The sequence below is a fragment of the Polypterus senegalus genome, chromosome 1 (genome assembly GCF_016835505.1).
Source record: "Polypterus senegalus isolate Bchr_013 chromosome 1, ASM1683550v1, whole genome shotgun sequence".
NCBI lineage: Eukaryota > Metazoa > Chordata > Cladistia > Polypteriformes > Polypteridae > Polypterus > Polypterus senegalus.
In genome coordinates this window covers 197,940,851-197,959,659 of record NC_053154.1, presented here as the reverse complement: position 1 = coordinate 197,959,659, position 18,809 = coordinate 197,940,851, and the positions used below count along the sequence as shown (strand labels likewise).

General features: G+C 38.0%; 1 protein-coding gene across 1 annotated transcript in view; it reads right to left on the bottom strand.

Moving 5' to 3' along the window:
• Positions 1-18,809, bottom strand: part of stk25b (serine/threonine kinase 25b) — a 64,640-nt gene that overhangs the window by 21,696 nt on the left and 24,135 nt on the right. The window contains exons 3-4 of the mRNA XM_039766545.1: positions 7,941-7,997; positions 3,714-3,822 (exon numbers count right to left, since the gene is read on the bottom strand). Coding sequence (XP_039622479.1) covers positions 3,714-3,822; positions 7,941-7,997 — 166 coding nt within the window. The remainder of the gene's footprint in view (positions 1-3,713; positions 3,823-7,940; positions 7,998-18,809) is intronic.

The window sequence follows — 18,809 nt, the reverse complement described above, 5'->3', positions numbered from 1 at the left end:
TGAAGAGAGAATGGTGTTATTCCACTGTGTGCTCAAACTTCATTTCCAAAAGCACGCAGCAGCCTCATGGAAAAGCACATTGATGTGCTATTCTTCTTGAAAAAAATTTGGAAGATACAGAGACATTGTGGTTTACTTGCTCAAAAATGCGATGCTCACTGGTTGCATTTACACAAAGCTTTTAAATGTATTATTAGTCTGATTGTGTGTTACTTTTCAGAACAATTGTTTAAAAAAGACCACATTGATATTCCTTTTATAGTTGATGCATTTATTAATATTTTTTATGAATACATATTCAATTAATATTTAATGACATCTGTAACATTACATTGTACTACCTCGGTAATAGTATTTGTTTTCATCAATGTAAATAACTGTTGACTGGACTTAAACTTCATCACTTTTTTATTATTTCTAGAACTTGAAGTACTTGCATTTAATGACTAAAATGTACTTATTTGTATTCATCAATGTGAAAATTTAAATGCATACAGAACTGTAACTTATTTTAAAAAGTTGTTATTGAATAACATAATATACTCTTATGTTTTCGAAAAATGGTATTGAATTAGTATCATACCAAAGTTTGAAATTTTGGTATCTTGTCAAACACAGGTATTCCAAACTGCAGAGGCCAAAACAAACAAACAAAGGGTGTAGGTTCAAACATTTGATATGCAAACAGCTCAAAACGTAGGAAAGTCACTTTTAAGGGGAAACAAAGAACACACAAGAAGGGGCAGAGCAAATCAGTCATGCAAAAGTCTCTTGTTAACCATATAGTGAAGCAGCATCATTAATTTGCCATCATTTCCCTTCCAGTATTTTACCTACTCACAGTGTTTGATCCAATATGGTGTGAAAGACAGGTGAAGAACACACAATACACAGTCATAACTATGTGACTCTTGGCTTGCAATTATCCTCTTTATAGTATTAATGCTTTTACTTATTCCTCTGTGGAACTTTTCTTTTTTAATCTCCGAAGCTTCAGGTAACCGAGGTTGGGACACTGGTGAGAAATTTTGACTTTTTAATTGTTCAAAAAATTATTACTATTGCTGTATTCTTTCTGACTGCTTGATTTTGATAAACATTTTGTTACAAAATAAAATAAAGATCAAGCAAAACTAGATCAAAGGTCTCGTTTCAAGCATGAAGACAGTCTAATTAGCAGAGATTGTTTTCAGAGAAAATATCCTCTACTGGATAAAAGTGAGAGAAAGAGCAGAGAGTACCATGAGATGGAATATATTAGATGAGAAAAGAATAATGATAGAGGAAACAAGACAAATTCGGAGATAAGAGGACCAGGAAGAAGAAACTGATAACAAGAACGTAAAAATATGTGCCAGAGGTATTTAAGCCACAATGATGACATTTGAAATCAGCAGCCAGATGAACAGCATGAAGTTTAGAAGCAGTGAAGTATAGGACAGTGCACAATTTTACTCTTGGCTTTTGAAAAGATGTAGAAATATAACTGAAGATAAGCTTTTTAAGAGGTGGAGGGAGAGAAAGCGAGGTCGCAGTGCTAGACTGAAAGTATCAGTAAGAGCTGGACACAAGACCACCACCGACGATAAACCTAGAGACAGCAGCATGAAAACTGCAAAGAGGGTGAGATGAAAGTGAGGATATTGGAAACCATTCCCCTTAAGGACTATTTAGCTAAAATTAGCTAAAGTACAAAAAAAAATTAAAAGGCAACAGAAAATTTGGACGTTAGTGTCAAAGTATCTCTAAGTGACGGGAAGGAAAAGAGAGGTGGATATTACTAATAGGGAAAAGTGTATTATGAAAGATGGTAGTATGTGCTTATGTCAGACTAAACAGATATCAAGATATTTCTCAACTATGCATCAAGTTCCAAGTACATGACTTAATTTCAAAGAAAGGGATTTTTGAGTGGCTACAATCAATGGGGAAAACAGGACAGTTTAAAGGGAGGTCCAACCAACAATAAACTGGCCAGTGGTTAAATGCCCAATGAAACTTGCATGGACAAACTTTCTTCTAACCTATTGTAACATTATTCAGAGCAGAATTCTTAATGGAGGGCTTTATACCACTCTAAATTAAAGCAGAGGATAGACTCATTAACACCACTAAAGACTGGATAGTAATTAGATACGACAATTTCTTTTAAGTTAGGAAAGTGAATATCAATGTCCACATATTTAATTAAACTCGCTTGCAGGACAGACAAAGGAACAACAGACTGACAATGACAGCAGATTAATAAATTTTGCATTCAGTCAGGGTCTCAAAGGAAGTGAACAAAACAAAGGCTGTGAAGGGGATCAAAGCAGACACAGCAGAGAAAAAGTAAGATATCATCCGCACATAAGGAAATCTTATGATAACAGCCATAAGCTGCAATAGGAGTGATACGTCAAGATTCCGAAGAGCAGTGGCAAGGGGCTCAAGTGAAAAATGAAAAACCAAGGGGACTGGAGACAGACTTAGCTGGTTCCTTTTAAAATATGAAAAAGCTGTAATGTAGTCAAACTGCCACATGGAAGGAATAAAGTAAATTGATTATGTTTATATAATCTTTACTAAAACCCACGGAGTACAAGACCTAATAGACAAAAAATCCAATTCATGAGGTCAAAAACCTTTCTCCACATCAATGATTGAATGACCTGCAGAAGTTTCACATCAGTATTCATCAATTAAACTGGGTGACAGAACAGTCAGAAGGTTCTGTGTTGTGTTTTAAAAGAAGGACAATTGTGGCTAGATTAACTGAAGAGTTTAATCTGGTGGTGAAGAGAGCACCCTTCACATAGGAGAGCTAACTGCCTACAATAAACAAAGCGACTCTGGAGGCAGCGATTTTTCATAGTTCATTGAATCCAATGCCGGTTTAGGCTCAGACATTGTACAGTACTAGTAAAATCTAACATATCATATACCACACACAGACAAGAATTCATTTCATTTAATAAAGGGTGGTGCTTTCAGAACAGAATTCACAATTAAATTTCAAAAAACAATTATTAATCTCCAAATGATCATTAATGTAGTTTTCAGATTTAATTTTAATAATGGGGAGGTACAGTGAGGCAGCAATAGTGCTGCTGCCTTGCAGAGTTTGTGTCCTGGGTCTTCTCTGAGTAGAGTGTGCATGTTCTATCCATGTCTATCTGGGTTTCCATTCAAGTGCTCCAATTGGTCTGGTTTCAGCAGGTTGCAAAATTACATTTTCAATAACTGCAAATGATGAAAAATCACCCTATTTCTTGGTGTTCGCTCATACTCTCTAGGTCTGCCTCCTTCAAAGATTCTATTCTATGCTTGAGCACAGCAAAGTTAGTTGTGAAGAAGAAGTGTATGTTTAAACTAGCTGTAATTTTGCTCACTTCAGATGCTCAAGAAACCAGCACTACTGATAATTATGTCTGCTATACTATCTCTCCTACTGTTGTAGTACTGCAAGTACCATACCTAGGTATTACTGCATGATTATATGACAATGTTACTGGATAAAAGTAACATTGTGTGAAGAGGTCCTTCTTAGTCTATTGCCCATTTGTCACAGCTTTAGCAAATTCATCTATTTAATTACTGCAACTTCTAAAGACAAAGTAAATTAACCATGTAAAGAAACGTGACTAGATAAGAAAAGCCCTCTCCTACACTTTCACAAGTAAGAGGAGAAGACACAAGTAGTCTCACCATTGAGATTATTTAGGTAAACATACCTTTGATGTCTCGATGAATCTTTCTTTCTGAGTGTAAGTAGTCTAAGCCCTTCAGGATTTCTCGTAGTATGGTTGCAATGTAGGTCTCTTCTAGGGGGCCAGGTTTCAGCTAGAAAAGAAATCAGGTAAACAATGTTGCCAAGTATAGAGGACAGGAAAGTGTCAGTCACTATATGCATAAATTTTATTACATAAACTACACACATACATACAGTGCATCTGGAAAGTATTCACAGCACATCACTTTTTCCTCATTTTGTTATGTTACAACCTTATTCCAAAATGGATTAATTCATTTTTTTCCTCAGAAATCTACACACAACACCCCATAATGACAACGTGAAAAAAGTGTACTTGAGGTTTTTGCAAATTTATTAAAAATAAAAAAACTGAGAAATCGCATGTAAATAAGTATTCACAGCCTTTGCTCAATACTTTGTCGATGCACCTTTGGCAGCAATTACAGCCTCAAGTCTTTTTGAATATGATTCCACAAGCTTGGCACACCTATCCTTGGCCAGTTTCGCCCATTCCTCTTTGCAGCACCTCTCAAGCTCCATCAGGTTGGATGGGAAGCGTCGGTACACAGCCATTTTAAGATCTCTCCAGAGATGTTCAATCGAATTCAAGTCTGGGCTCTGGCTGGGCCACTCAAGGACATTCACAGAGTTGTCCTGAAGTCACTCCTTTGATATCTTGGCTGTGTGCTTAGGGTTGTTGTCCTACTGAAAGATGAACCGTCACCCCAGTCTGAGGTGAACAGCGCTCTGGAGCAGTTTTCATCCAGGATGTCTCTGTACATTGCTGCAGTCATCTTTACCTTTATCCTGACTAGTCTACCAGTTCCTGCCGCTGAAAAACATCCCCACAGCATGATGCTGCCTCTACCATGCTTCACTGTAGGGATGGTGCCTGGTGATGAGCGGTGCCTGGTTTCCTCCAAACGTGATGCCTGGCATTCACACCAAAGAGTTCAATCTTTGTCTCATCAGACCTGAGAATTTTGTTTCTCATGGTCTGAGAGTCCTTCAGGTGCCTTTTGGCAAACTCCAGGCGGGCTGCCATGTGCCTTTTACTAAGGAGTGGCTTCCGTCTGGCCACTCTACCATACAGGCCTGATTGGTGGATTGCTGCAGAAATGGTTGTCCTTCTGGAAGGTTCTCCTCTCTCCACAGAGGACCTCTGGAGCTCTGACAGAGTGAATATAGGGTTCCTGGTCACCTCCCTGACTAAGGCCCTTCTCCCCTGATCGATCAGTTTAGATGGCCGGCCAGCTCTAGGAAGAGTCCTGGTGGTTTCGAACTTCTTCCACTTACGGATGATGGAGGCCACTGTGCTCATTGGGACCTTCAAAGCAGCAGAAATTTTTCTGTAACCTTCCCCAGATTTGTGCCTCGAGACAATCCTGCCTCGGAGGTCAACAGACAATTCCTTTGACTTTATGCTTGGTTTGTGCTCTGACATGAACTGTCAAGTGTGGGACCTTATATAGACAGGAGTGTGCATTTCCAAATCATGTCCAATCAACTGAATTTACCACAGGTGGACAACAATTAAGCTGCAGAAACATCTCAAGGATGATCAGTGGAAACAGGATGCACCTGAGCTCAATTTTGAGCTTCACGGCAAAGGCTGTGAATACTTATGTACATGTGATTTCTCAGCAGTGAGTGAATGAAATTATATACACGAGTACAAACTTCTTAACTATAAAACAAGTTTGATGTAAAAATTGTCGTAACTAATGAAAACTCTTATGTAATACACATAGTTTACGATATTATCTTGTTTTAGCGGTGTGTGAATAGACATTATCATGTGACACATTTTGCAAAAAGCAATCAAACACACACAGTGAGAATCCACATGGTCACTGCATCATGTGGCCAGATCTGACTGTTAAACAAGAATACACATCTCCAGTATGCATATCGTAACTACCAGAACGAAGCAGCACAAACCAATCTTCATGTCTCGGCAGCCGCACATTCCATTTAAGCCAATGTTTCTGAACCACTGCATAATGCTATGCTGCCAATGGGTCATGGGTTGCCAGCGCTGGTCACAAGTGGGTCACCTAAGTGATCGTCACCGCTGCACAATATTTCCCCATTTATAAGTGAACTTATTTTACCAAGGGGGCTCCCGATTGTACTTGTTTCACCAAGGGAGCAGTTGGCAATTGAAGCAAGTGAACTTAAAAAGGCAAAAGTGGGTCAAGGAACCATAAAGGTTGAGAAACAGTGGTGTGAAGAAAGGCAGTGCAGGCTGAAATACATAGTCACTTAGAGCGGCACAGATCAAAACAAATCTTAAAGGGCCTTCCAAGAATCAGAAAGCAGGAGACTCTGAGAAACAATAATGAAATATTTATTGGTGCGGCTGGTTTGGCAAATTTCTAGAACATTACTACCCTATTGTTTTCCAATGGCCCTTGGCCTTATGTACAAATCATAACTCGGTCCACAGAAAATAAAGTACAGCATGACTGTATATTATGCTTTACATTTAAGCACAGCAAGACTACAGTACATGTAGCCATAGGATAGACTACTCCGTGAACGCATGAAATATACAGTTGTTTTTTTTTTATTTTTTTAATCTTTTGCAGTATTTGACAGAACCTGAAGTTTGGATTTGGTGACTTAAAATAATATATGTTAAGATTTTTGTTCTTGCTTATATGCTGCACTATTAACTTTAAAGCAAATCAGTTGAATGTCTATCCATGCCATGTAGTTCAATTATTATTTTATTTCCTTTGTATTCATGTACTGTTTTCATTAAGGGGACATGTCTGTTGCTCTCATAATAGTTTGTGTTAGTCTTTGTGCACATTTTTACAATATGGTTTACTCATGTTTGCACTGTTTCAATTCAATACTTGCACTGGTGAATTTGACATTTCTGTTCTTTACTTGAATACTTTAGTTTTAAGTAAAAAAAAAAAATTATATATATATATATATATATTTGACCAGTTTTCCTTAAATGCTTTGTTTACATAAATATGAATAGTTAGCAACAGTTAATATTCTATTACAAAGAGTGAGCTAAAGGTAGTGCATCACAGTAAAAGACTTGTACAAACACACTTTTGAAGCACGCAAAATATTGCCTAATTATTGCTAACGACAAAATCCCAGAAAACATACAGAATGTAATTTTTTGCCAACATCGCACATCTCTACTATGTAGATTTTGATAAAAATGAGTTACAACTTCAGAGAAATCGTGCAGGTCTGAGAAAAGGCTTTGTCAATTCTGGGCGGACTGACATTAACTTCTCTCACCCATGTAAAACCAAATCCAATATAATATGAAAGAAATGGGTTAATGACATCACACAAAAAGTTATACATGTGCATGCACAGCATCAGTTTAGCTCAGATGTGCACTGTTGTGCGATCTCCATGGAGTTATAGAACATTCCGCAGTTTGCCCTAAATGTATAGTGTCATTAATTTTAAATAACCCCTATTATAATAAATTTAAAAAAATACCCAGAAAACAGAAAAGGCATCCCAATGTCTGCAGTACATCTATGTTAACTCAGCAAAGTCAATCAGATGTTTCTTCCATAGCCTTTATTTATTGAATATGACTCTTAACATGATCAGTCTCTGCACGTAAAGTTACAGTAAATACGTTATATTTTTCAGTAAGATACTTCTGCAGCTTGGGTATTTTGTCAGTTTTAGTAGGCCTATGATCATCATCCAATTCAACAATGCCTATCCAAATGAGAAGCATGCTGCTGAATCACAAGTGCTTTGCAAATTAAAAATAGTTCACGGTGCATCAACGCTGCATATGTCTGCATACAAAAACGAATAAACAGAAGGCTTTGTCTGGAAGCATAGTTTTTCTGTTCAGCTTGTTTTAACTCCACACACTTCAAATTAAACTGAGGTAACCAGTAAAATAAAGAGAAGAAATTACCAAAGCAAGGTATGCCTAACAAGGCAAGAAGTAACTTATTTATTTCAATGGTTGTACTTAAAAGAAGGGCACTGTTTACAGGTTTAGAGTGTAAAAGAACAGCTAGGTTATAGGATATAGTAGCCCAGCAAATATGTATACTGTATATTTACTGTTGCCATGAAGTCATCCAACATGTTAACCACTGAAGAACTGTGAGATAACCCTTTAAGGATTAGTACATATTCACAGGGCAACAATTTAAACTCATTCTGCACTTGAAATTAAGTAATGGTGATCTCTTACCAAATCTAGGGCAGAGCCTCCTCCTAAATACTCCATTATGATCCAAAGTTTTGTTCCCTGAAATCAAACCAAAGATATTTAAAATACACAAAAATCAAATAGTTTTGTGAAAATTCACAAAAGCATTGACTGAAGACAAGACACCTAAATAAGCCTTGCTACAAAAACAATTTAGACACTGATGCTTAAATTAATAAATGTGATGATTTATAAAGATTATTGTTTATTCTTTCTCAAAAAATAAGGTACTTAGAAATGATTAATTAAATGCATAATTATTAACTAACATAATTACATGATTAATAAACAAATAAATTAAACTTTGCAAATTTTTTATAATATCAGTGAAATACATTCAAGCATTTTTATTATGAAATAATGGCATAATCCAAAACTACTCCTCTGTTGACAAACACTGCTGGTCTGATAGTATAATATTCTTTACTATCAATGTTTGCAATCCCGACCCACCTGGCCATCATTCTATTTTTTGTACCCTTTAAATTATCACTGTAACTCAAACACCAAAGTAAAAGTACTCAATATTTGGCCAAACATAAAAGCAAACGGTAAGTTATTGATGCTTGTGATATAAAATTTGTGAAGCCGGTCAGGCATGACAACCATAACATCAATGTACTTAGACCCCAACTTACATGTCATCTGTGACGCACATTACTATCTTTGATTTTATTACTTGCTATAATTGATGGATATGCACAATTATAGTTAGCCACCACAGACAAATTTGACAAAGCAAACAATGGCAGATTAAGAGTGACAAATTTGTGCAAATATCAAAAGTATCAGACAGACCAGCAAATATACTCAAAGAAGAAATATACTTTAAGATAGGTTTATTTATGCATGCCACATTCAGTTTATTATACAGTATGTATACAATGGGTGCATGAAAACTATACACAATTTCTAAAAAGCACATTATTTGGTGTATTGACATCAGTGCTTCGTTCTATCATCACAGAACTGAATTTCTCATTCCACAGAACACATTTGCTTCTTGTAAAGCTGCACATTTAGCATGGGAAACTCTGACCTTCAGTCAACAATGTGTTATGTGATCAACTCTTATGTAATGGAGGATTATGACAATGGCATGCATTTCGCAAGTTCATTTACATCTGAAAATGACTTGAATTTTACTGATCTGTTGTAGGGACACAAGCGCTTGAAATATGTAATGAAGTGTCACAGGTAGCCTTAAAAATTATAATATTCTATTGCACCGCAGTAGTAAAACAGGAAATGTTTTTTTCATACTAATCACTCTTGGCAAAAGCAGAGATGACCAATTTATACATTAACCATCTATTATTTGTTGAAAATTCCATGAGCTGCACCCATAACACTTACCAGATATGAAGTCATAAAGCAGATCAGCAAAAGTAAATATTTCCTAACATAGTAAATGCAGGTGTTGTGCTAAAGGTACAGATGCAAGAATGGCAATCCAGAAAATTCAAGTTATTTAGCCACAATAGCCTTGGGCTGTAAGAATTTAAACATTTAATGGCTGCTTTAATGACTGTGTTTATGCAAACAAAAAGAGTGGGTCTAAAAAATAACGCCATTACCCATTTAAACAAGGTCATCTGAATGTCAGCATCACAGAACAAACAAGGGCTCTTGTATTCCTACTGAATGATCACTATTGATAAATTTTGCATACTCTATGAGATTTGTTCCTAACTTTCATATCAGAGAATCTTAGCATAAGGCAGTGTTTCTCAAATAGTGGGGTGCGCCCCCCCTGTGGCTCCATCAAGGGGGGCGCCTTTGACCTCGGGGAACATGCTTTTTTATTTTTCTTTTAATTTTTTTTTGAATTTAGAATGCACTTTAAATCTTTTCTGTTACATTTAATAAAGCTATTCTTTGTTGTAAATTGGTCCATATTTCTTTCTTCTTTTATTCTCTTATACGCTAATAAGGATACAGTGTTATGCAGAGGTGTACTTATAACAATTTTATAGACAAATGATACTATTTATAGTCGCGCGGGGGGCGCGAGATGTTTTCTTCTTCCTGGGGGGGCATGACAGAAAATAATTGAGAAGCACTGGCATAAGGAATACAAGGTTGTATTTGGTCATAATCAAAATCGAAGTGTTGCATGTTTTGTCAAACAAATTCGCAACCTATTCAAAATAAACAATTTAATGAAGTAAAATTAAAAACAACTCTGTAAAATAAATTCTAAACAGCAAGTGCATTTCTTGCAAATGTACAGGCAGAACAACTAAATTTCTATTTAAAAGTTATAAGGTTAAATTAATAATGATTTCAGTGTATAATACAGATTACTTTGGACCTAAACAGCCACAAATGATTCATTACTTTTAAGTACAAATCCCTCTGGCACTGATCAGCTCACACTGAGACACGCTTACTCAGGGCAGCAAAATAATAATTCTTTAGCTCATCAGGCTATAATGCAAGACTACTAGTGATCTTACGTTTGTACCAAGTATTCGAATATTTTTACGCTCTTGTAGTGCTGTAGTGTAGTACTGATATTTGATTAAACAATACTGCATATTATACTGGAAGAATAAAAAAACAGCAACTGTAATTCTGAAGGTGAAATGTTACATCTGATTTCATTTGAACAGATTAATAAGCAAGCTAAATGAATCACTGATCATGAAAAAAATAATCAAAGGAAGGAGAAATCATAAAAGCATTACAAATACAAAAACAGTCAAACAAACCAGTGATTATAAAGAGTGATATAATGATTCATGTAAAATGCACTCAAAACACCATTTATCATTAAAAGAGACACTTCTACATGATAAATTTTGACCAACATTTAGCAGACTGGATTATGATTCCGGGCGGCAAGGTAGCGCAGTGGGTAGCGCTGTTGCTTCACGGTTAGGAGACCCAGGTTCGCTTCACAGGTCCTCCCTGCGTGGAGTCTGCATGTTCTCCCTGTGTCTGTGTGGGTTTCCTCCCACAGTCCAAAGACATGAAGGTTAGGTGCACTGGCGATTCTAAATTGTCCTCTGTGTGTGTTAGGGGGTGTGCACGTGCCCTGCGGTGGGCTGGCACCCTGCCCGGGGTTTACTTCCTGCCTTGCACCCTGTGTTGGCTGGGATTGGCTCCAGCAGACCCCCGTGACCCTGTAGTTAGGATATAACGGGTTGGATAATGGATGGATTATGAGTTCCTCCATTTTTGAAGTTTAGAAGGCAATTTTATTGTATTTGTTTAATATGAATATGGTGTATTGTTTTTGATCTCATTCCATACAGACAGAAATACCCCTCAGTATGGAAGTAACATAAAGAAGAGAATTTCAGGTTTATGTCTCACCTCTCTGACAAGGAAACCATTTGAGCCATAAGATTAAATCAATATAGCAATTTCTAATCAACCATTTTATGGCAGCTTTGAATCTATGCGTTGAAAATCTATTTTCACGAAACTAAAGTAGTTGACAAATCTTCTAGTTCATTCAAGTATGATGAATAGTGTTTCCACCACAAAAAAAAAGTGATATGTAAATGACAGTTTATTTAGTCATTCTTTTGGCATGCGGCATGAAATCTAAGCAAAACACAGTTTGATTCATGATCAGTTTTAACCTACATCTACACTAGGATCAACCAAAAGAGGTGTACAGTTTGTTTTAGGAAAGCAAAATTGTCTTTGCCATAGGTTACCATCTCATGGTGAGCACAATGAATCGAACTGCAACAAGCAGTTCTGTCCTACTGGATGGAGTATTCCTTAATCAAATCAAATAGCCTTTTATTGTCAATTCACTATATTGTTGGTATAAATTAGTCCTCATATCAATGTAGTTATTGACAAGAGTTTTGCTTCAATTCCATCATTCCACTTCATGCTGTGAGTCTTCACTCCCATCTCACTGTATTGTTCTTTTCATTGTACAGCGCCTATCCACACCAATTTGAAGTCTCGCTCAGCTTATATGGGGTACTAGGTAACCTCTTCCTCTAGCTTCCCACCTATTTGCAATTCCCCCAGATTCAACACTTCCTAAAAACTATGCATTAAACCCAAGGGATTTTTGCAAAAAACAGCATTGTAAAACATGGTCATCATTCTCACCACCTCAACTTCCCAATAAGAAGTTTGCATAATACGCACCCCTTTCTCCCCGGTCCAATCTGCCAACATTACAATATTTTTGGTTTTGGTGATTGTTTTTCGTGAACCATCATTTCTAGAACATTCATAGAAATTGTCATAATAATAATAGAAGAATATTCAATAAGGAACAAAGACAAATGCTAGCAATTACTAATTAAAAGAAATGTATCTAACATTACATTTTAGTGTTGATTAATATTAGTAAACAAAGGAAAGCTTTTGTTTCGAACAGAACTGTCAATGTTCAGGGAATCCTTCCTTTAAGAATAAATACAGGAACAGGGAGAAAATAAGGTTATAGCCAAAAGCAGTCTCAGCCTATACATTGAACTGAGAGTTGTTTTGTTCCTGTTTTGGAGCTGAAGCAGTATGTTAATTGTGAATTGTACTTGTGATCTAAATTCGCATGTATGCTGTATAATGTTTGTATATTAAAAATATGGAAATTTTAGGGTCTCCACTTTTTATTTTACATCTCACCCCTATTGTTTATTGCATAAAAAAATATTTATATATATATAACAAAAAAAAACATTTGTCCTACCTAAGAAAAACTAAAGAACATATAATCACACCCAAACAAAAACAATTAATCACTTCTTAAAATCCCAAAATACAGGGTGGGCCATTTATATGGATACACCTTAATAAAATGGGAATGGTTGGTGATATTAACTTCCTGTTTGTGGCACATTAGTATATGTGAGGGGGGGAACTTTTCAAGATGGGTGGTGACCCTGGTGGCCATTTTGAAGTCGGACATTTTGGATCCAACTTTTGTTTTTCAATAGGAAGAGGGTCATGTGACACATCAGACTTATTGGGAATTTCACAAGAAAAACAATGGTGTGCTTGGTTTTAACGTAACTTTATTCTTTCATGAGTTATTTACAAGTTTCTGACCACTTATAAAATGTGTTCAATGTGCTGCCCATTGTGTTGGATTGTCAATGCAACCCTCTTCTCCCACTCTTCACACACTGATAGCAACACTGCAGGAGAAATGCTAGCACAGGCTTCCAGTATCCGTAGTTTCAGGTGCTGCACATCTCGTATCTTCACAGCATAGACAATTGCCTTCAGATGACCCCAAAGATAAAAGTCTAAGGGGGTCAGATCGGGAGACCTTGGGGGCCATTCAACTGGCCCACGATGACCAATCCACTTTCCAGGAAACTGTTCATCTAGGAATGCTCGGACCTGACACCCATAATGTGGTGGTGCACCATCTTGCTGGAAAAACTCAGGGAACGTGCCAGCTTCAGTGCATAAAGAGGGAAACACATCATCATGTAGCAATTTCGCATATCCAGTGGCCTTGAGGTTTCCATTGATGTAGAATGGCCCCACTATCTTTGTACCCCATACACCACATCATACCATCAATTTTTTTGTTCCAACAGTCTTGGAGGGATCTATCCAATGTGGGTTAGTGTCAGACCAATAGTGGTGGTTTTGTTTGTTAACTTCACCATTCACATAAAAGTTTGCCTCATCACTGAACAAAATCTTCTGCGTAAACTGAGGGTCCTGTTCCAATTTTTGTTTTGCCCATTCTGCAAATTCAGTGCGCCGATCTGGGTCATCCTCGTTGAGATGCTGCAGTAGCTGGAGTTTGTAAGGGTGCCATTTGTGAGTAGCTAATATCCGCCGAAGGGATGTTCGACTAATGCCACTCTCCAGTGACATGCGGCGAGTGCTACGCTGTGGGCTCTTGCTGAATGAAGCTAGGACAGCCACTGATGTTTCTTCATTAGTGACAGTTTTCATGTGTCCACATTTTGGAAAATCCAACACTGAACCAGTTTCACGAAACTTAGCAAGCAGTTTGCTAACTGTAGCATGGGAGATGGGTGGTCTCGTAGGGTGTCTTGCATTGAAATCTGCTGCAATGACCTGGTTACTGCGTTCACCAGACATCAACACAATTTCTATCCGCTCCTCACGTGTTAACCTCTGCGACATGTCAATGGCTGTAAACAAAGAGAAACTTGTAAATAACTTTTGAAAGAATAAAGTTAGGTTAAAACCAAGCACACCATTGTTTTTCTTGTGAAATTCCTAATAAGTTTGATGTGTCACATGACCCTCTTCCTATTGAAAAAACAAAAGTTGGATCCAAAATGGCCGACTTCAAAATGGCCACCATGGTCACCATCCATCTTGAAAAGTTTCCCCCCTCACATATTCTAATGTGCCACAAACAGGAAGTTAATATCACCAACCATTCCCATTTTATTAAGGTGTATCCATATAAATGGCCCAACCTGTACAATATTGGGGGGGTGACTTAAGAAAAATCCCCTTTAATTTTTTTGTTCCTAATCAGGGTTTAGCCCTTAATGATTTAAAGCTGAACAAATTGAGATATTTCAAACCATTCAATTCGTGGATAGGGTATGAGCAAAAAAAAAGTTTAGAACCCCTTGCCTACACATATCAAACAACATTTGATCACATGTATCAACAGGCTATCATAGTTAAACGTTTACTTTGATTTTGATCCCAGATTAGATAGTACAACACTTTGGGTGACCGCATTTTAAAAAAAATTTGGAACCCCTACAGTAAACTGTTTCCATTTAGTCAAATGATACTTGTTATCGTAATGTTACACTGTAAACTAACAGAACATATTTAGGACAAAGAAGTTTTAACTGCTTTATTTTCTTGGTTTTAAAAGTTTTACTTAGACGCTTTTTTAGTTATACAGTACTTATTTAAAAACTACATGAGGTCATTTAAAGACACCGTTTAAAATGAGACTGCAGTCCATCATCCATCAGCCCACCGCCTGCCCACTCCCCACAGTCTGTTTAGCATTAGTTTATAGAGGCAGATTTTTTTACTTATTTGGAAAATACATTTTTTGAAAAAGGCACACGCTATTATTTTGAATCAAATCAATTATTGAATTGAAATGACAAGGCATCATCAATTGACAGCACTAACAAGGTGGCATAGAGACTGAATAGATTAACTCATTTAAGTAAACAAAGTGATCTGTATAATTTAACGAATTAAATTTCACATTAACACTTCAATTTCAATATTTATTATCAAATGTGACACGTCTCCAAGGGAACTTTCCTCAAAATAATAACATTTACAAACCAAGTAAAAATGCAAATAAAAATAAATTTAACACATAACCTTCTAATTCATCTTTTTTCAAACATGGTTGGTCTCCATTAAGTGATTGCTTTATAAATGGACATATTGGTCGAAATAAATTAGGACAATCTTAATGAGTCAAACTTTTAAGGTTATTACTCAGAGAATTAAAATTAAAATTGACTGGACATTTCTAGATTCACATTTTTTAAGTACAGTGTAATATTTAACCAATACTAAATAAATATTATACAAGAATAATTCACAAAAAACAAAAGTTTTAAATGAAAATAAAATTGCTAGTAAAATATCTTTTTAGTAATAAACAGCAGATGTTCAATGGTAAATTTCTTAGTAAATACATGCTGCAGTTATTAGACAGAAACACTTAAGAGTTGTTATAAAGATTTATAAAGCGTCAGAAGAAGAGCAGAGAATTAAGTATTTAGACTGTGACACAATTGTTATTAATATGGTTCTCTGTGCAAGAATACTTGTATTGAAAGGAAACGAAGAATATGAGTTTTTAGTTTAAACTTTCAGCATTAAAATAAAGGTATTTACATAAAACGTTGAAGGAGGATTTCTTATATGTAGTCCTCCCTATTTTAGGCAAACAAAAATTGGACAAGTTAATATCTTAAATAAAATGGTCATATTTAATACTTGGTTTACAAACCCTTGTTGCAGTCAGTGACCATCTGAAGTCTGGAACCCACAGGCATCACCATGCACTGGGTTTCTTTCCTGGTAATGCTCTACCAGGCTCATACTCCAGCCATTTACAATTTCCATTTACTTTGGGTTCTTGTAGCCTTTAGCCTGGTCTTCAGCAAGTTAAACAAGTGTTTGTGTATGTTCTTTCTTTTTAATAATGTGCCAAAAAGTTCAAGTTCTTGTTATGTATGGATTTTTTAACCAATTGTTCAGATTTGTGATGGCCTGCTTTACTGGCATTAACATCATTAACGTCACGGACGGCAGCATGTCTGGCGTGCTCTATGCATTTACGTTGCTTTTTTTTTTTTCTTGATTTGTGTTAGTTCATTACTTGTTCATTATTTGTATAGATTGAGTTTTTATTTATTTATTAAGACTCGCTAAAAATTACAGCTTCAACTACTCCTGCACACCTCTGAGATGACCGCGAGGCTACATGGCTCCTTTGTTTACAACCGGGAGCAGCTGCTGGGGCTCCGGCAGAACAGCCGCGCTGGTATTTGGCACGACATCCCGCGGAGATCAAGAGGAACTACCGCGGCTGCAGAGCCGGGAAAGCACGACGGCTAAAGAAGAAAAGATTTCGTCCTGCTCTACCGTCAGTAGTGACTGGTAATGTTAGATCTCTGGCGAATAAGATGGATGAGCTGGCAACGCTAACAAGGAAAGAGAAAGCTTTCCGGGAGTGCAGTGTTATGTGTTTTACGGAGACATGGCTGCACGAAAACATCCCCGACTCTGTTGTGGATTTAAACGGGTTTCAGTGTGTGAGAACGGACAGGGACACCGGTAGGAGCGAGAAGAAGAGGGGAGGAGGACTCGCTCTTTATGTAAACAACCGCTGGTGTTCCCCCAGTCACGTTAAGGTGAGGATGGTTGTGTGTACTAAACACATTGAACTGTTAGCAGTCGGTCTCCGGCCATATTATCTGCCCAGAGAGTTTTCCATCGTTATTATCATCATTGTTTACATCGCTCCGGACGCTAACGCGGTTCAGGCGTATGACGTCATCAGCTCGGTAACCGCGGACCTCCTGACTCGAAGTCCTGCTGCATTTATGGCCATAACGGGAGACTTTAACCACACAAACCTCTCCACTGTTCTACCCACATTCAAGCAATATGTTGATTGCAAAACCAGAGACAATAAAACACTGGACCTGTTCTATGCCAATGCTTCTGAGGCATACACCTCCATCTCTCTCCCTCCCTTGGGCAGGGCTGACCATAACCTTGTCCATCTCCAGCCCCTTTATAAACCTGCCGTCCAGAGACAACCTGCATTCAAGAAGACTGTCATGAGGTGGACAAGGGAGACAGAGGAGACTTTGCAGGGATGCTTTGAGGTAACGGACTGGGATGTTCTCTGCAGTTCCCATGGGGACAATATAGACAATCTGACAGACTGCATCACAGAATATATTAACTTCTGTGTGGACACTGTTGTTCCCAAAAAAACTGTTTGTTGCTTCCCCAACAATAAACCCTGGGTAACTAAAGATATCAAAGACACACTTAATAAAAAGAAGAGAGCTTTCAGAAACGGTGACAAAGAGGAGTTGAGACTGGTACAGACGGAGCTGAAATCTAAGATTGCAGAGGGGAAAGACTGCTACAGGAGGAAGCTGGAAAGCAAACTCAAGAAAACAATCCCAGAGAGGTGTGGAATGGAATGAGGGCCATTACTGGCTTGAAACAAAAGAGAGGTGTTGGGATGGATGGAGATGTGGAATATGCAAACAATCTAAATCGGCACTTTAATAGGTTTGACTCCCCTACGTCTCCTCCCCCCACACTCAGCTCTTCTCAATTTCTCCATTCTCCTCCCTCCTCTCCCGCCCGCACAGCTTGTCTCTCTCCATCTCTCTCAGCTGATGACATTAGAAGGGAACTGTGTAGACTTCATCCCAGTAAAGCTGCAGGTCCTGATGGCATCAGTCCCAGGCTGCTCAGGTGCTGTGCTGCCCAGCTGTGTGGAGTTCTACATCTGATCTTCAACAAGAGTCTGAAACTGCAGAGAGTCCCGTCACTCTGGAAAACATCCTGTCTGGTTCCAGTCCCCAAAAAGAACCACCCATTGTCCCCCAGCGACTACAGGCCAGTAGCTCTGACTTCATACGTTATGAAAGTGCTGGAGAGACTTCTCCTGAAACATATGCGTCTGCTGGTAGAACCTTGGCTGGACCCCCTTCAGTTTGCTTATCGGCCCGTGATCGGTGTGGAGGGCGCCATCATCTATCTGCTGAACCAGGCTTATTCTCATTTGGACATTGCTGGGAACACTGTGAGGGTCATGTTTTTTGACTTCTCCAGTGCTTTTAACACAATCAGACCATCACTGCTGGGAAATAAGCTTACGGAAATGCAGGTGGGCCCATTGGTAGCCTGGATTACGGACTATTTAACCAATCGACCACAGCAAGTCCGGCTGAAGAGCTGCTGCTCAGATAGCATCCTGAGCAGCACGGGCCCGCAGGGAACTGTCCTATCACCCTTCCTCTTCACCCTCTATACGTCTGACTTCAGGTACAGGTCCCAGTCATGTCATCTGCAGAAATTCTCTGATGACTCTGCCATTGTGGCCTGTATCAGGGAAGGACAGGAGGATGAATACAGGAGGGTGGTGGACAGCTTTGTGGAGTGGTGTGAGCTAAATTTTTTACAGATAAACATCACAAAGACAAAGGAACTGGTTGTGGACTTTAGAAAACAGGCTCCTTTTCCCACCCTGTCACCATCAGAGGAACTGATGTTGAGGTGGTTGAGGACTACAGGTACCTGGGGTACACATTGACTGTAAACTGGACTGGTCCAAGAACACCAACACGGTTTTCAAGAAAGGGCAGAGCCGACTTTACCTATTGAGGAGGCTCAGGTCTTTCAATGTCTGTA